This window comes from Pinus tabuliformis, chromosome 1_1 (assembly GCF_031772625.1).
Source record: "Pinus tabuliformis cultivar Carrire ecotype Pingquan chromosome 1_1, CPIR1, whole genome shotgun sequence".
Taxonomy (NCBI): Eukaryota; Viridiplantae; Streptophyta; class Pinopsida; order Pinales; family Pinaceae; genus Pinus; species Pinus tabuliformis.
The window spans coordinates 985,661,700-985,663,650 of NC_142297.1; the positions used below are offsets into that span (position 1 = coordinate 985,661,700).

A 1,951-nucleotide genomic window follows, 5' to 3' on the forward strand; every position below is an offset into this window, starting at 1 on the left:
AGAAATTCGTGGATGTTTCATCGAAACAGGGAATCTGAGTGCAAGGCGACGTTTGAAAAGGATTTTGTAATGTCCAGGAAATGGACTGAGGTCCTGGACGCGTTGAACATTTTCTCGAAGTCCTCCCATTTCTTCGGAGCCAAGAAACGTCAGCGAAAACTTATAGAAATTATTTTCTCGAAGTCCTCCCATCTCTTCGGAGCCAAGAAACGTCGGGGAAAACTTATAGAAATTATTGAACTTATCTACAGGAACCGCCGTTAACATATATATGTACGTGTGGGTGGACGAGGCAATTTGTCGAAGTGGTTCCTCATGAAAATAAAAATGGCCATGCTGGAAGACACATACAACAATGGGGATGTGCAAGGAGAGTCCACGGTCTTTCCAGGCTTCAGATTCTATCCCACAGAAGAGGAACTGCTAGATTTTTATCTGAAGAAAAGAGTCCAATGCGGAGATCCACTGGAATTTGATATGATCATACCAACCTTGGACTTGTATCAATATGACCCCTGGCAGTTGCCACGTATATTTACTCAACCCTCTAGATTTCCCCTGTTTCAAATTTAGAAAAAATCTTTGCATGAATATTAACTGGTGCACTCTTACTCTTGCAGGTTTGGCTCATGTTGGTGACAGGCAGTCGTTCTTTTTCGTTCCAAGGGTTCACGGGAAGTCATGTGGTCGGCCTAACAGATTGACGGTGTCTGGTTTCTGGAAGTCCACCGGTTCAGACAGAGCAGTTCGCGACGACCTGCTTCACTGCATCGGTATAAAGAAAACTCTGGTGTTTTATAAAGGAAAAGCCCTGCGTGCGCAGAAGACGGACTGGATCATGAACGAGTACAGGTTACCAGATTTCAGCTCTTCCGCAAACAAGGTAGTTTCCTCATCCTTTTTCAGTGGTCTACTTCATATATCACCTGGAAATATAATAAAGTAGAAATAAAACGAAAGAGAACCTCCATATGTTTTATTGGATTACTATTTGTTAACGAAACCAAGTTTAGGATGGACTTTCCCCGTTGCTTTGAAGTGAGGTGCTCTATCAAGGTGGGGAGCACCTTGCTTCACTTTTCTTGTAACAAAGTTACTGAAGGAACGTAAGTTGGCATGTGCAGAAGAACATGGATATGGTGTTATGCCGGATATACACAAAGGCTGCTTCTCGGAAATCGATGGAACCCGCAATGCCTTATCACGTTCGGAAAGAAGGTCTAACTTGTTCAGCTCGTGACAAATATGAAGAAAAGCTGTCTAATTCATTCCCTGTTAGTGGCGGCTGCTCTTCATTGCATTCTCCGAATCAAGAGGCAGTCTGTTCTTCTGATCCAAGTAAAGTGAACGATGTAGATAGTTTGTTTGATTGCCTGGAACCGGTCATGTTCTGTGGGGAGAGTAAAGCCTGTAAACAACAGCACATAGAGTTGCCCACGCTGCCTCTAGACTACTTGTTTAACCATGAGGATATACCGAATCCATGGCCAGACAATCTAACTGCATGGGCACCTTATGGTCTTCTGTCTACCCCATAGACATTACAAATTCGATAAGTATCGTTACACCTGTTTCTGATGCGGCTATGACTGTACGTTAACTGTATCGATTTCTCATTTCTCCCCCAGTCTCTCAATGTGTACTCTCTGTATAAATCCAAGTTTCTTTTCCTTTTAAATTCCAATGGTAAACCATACCATATCTTTTAGTATTTCAAAAGCATAATCTCAATTACTGAGCATATCATACCATACAGGGGATGAGGAATGAGTAGTCTAAATTTATTGACTCCGGTTTTACTAGGTCTACGAACAGTTTGCTTAGGATGTCACATTTACGCAGTGTGGAGTGGACATGTATATATTTTACGAATACAAAAGATCTTTTGTCGAAAATCATATTGTTCAATCTTATCATGTCTAATAGTGCAAGAGTTTTATAAAAATGCTGT

At 41.6% G+C, this 1,951-nt stretch overlaps 1 protein-coding gene across 1 annotated transcript; it reads left to right on the top strand.

Annotated features, from left to right (window-relative positions):
• The first annotated feature begins 327 nt into the window (after nt 1–327).
• LOC149217828 (NAC domain-containing protein 22-like) lies at nt 328–1,611 on the top strand. Its single transcript, XM_089390370.1, has 3 exons — nt 328–529; nt 621–874; nt 1,125–1,611. The coding sequence occupies exons 1-3, from the start codon at nt 328–330 to the stop codon at nt 1,536–1,538; spliced, it is 870 nt and encodes a 289-aa protein (XP_089246496.1). The 3' UTR covers nt 1,539–1,611.
• Nucleotides 1,612–1,951: the final 340 nt, after the last annotated feature.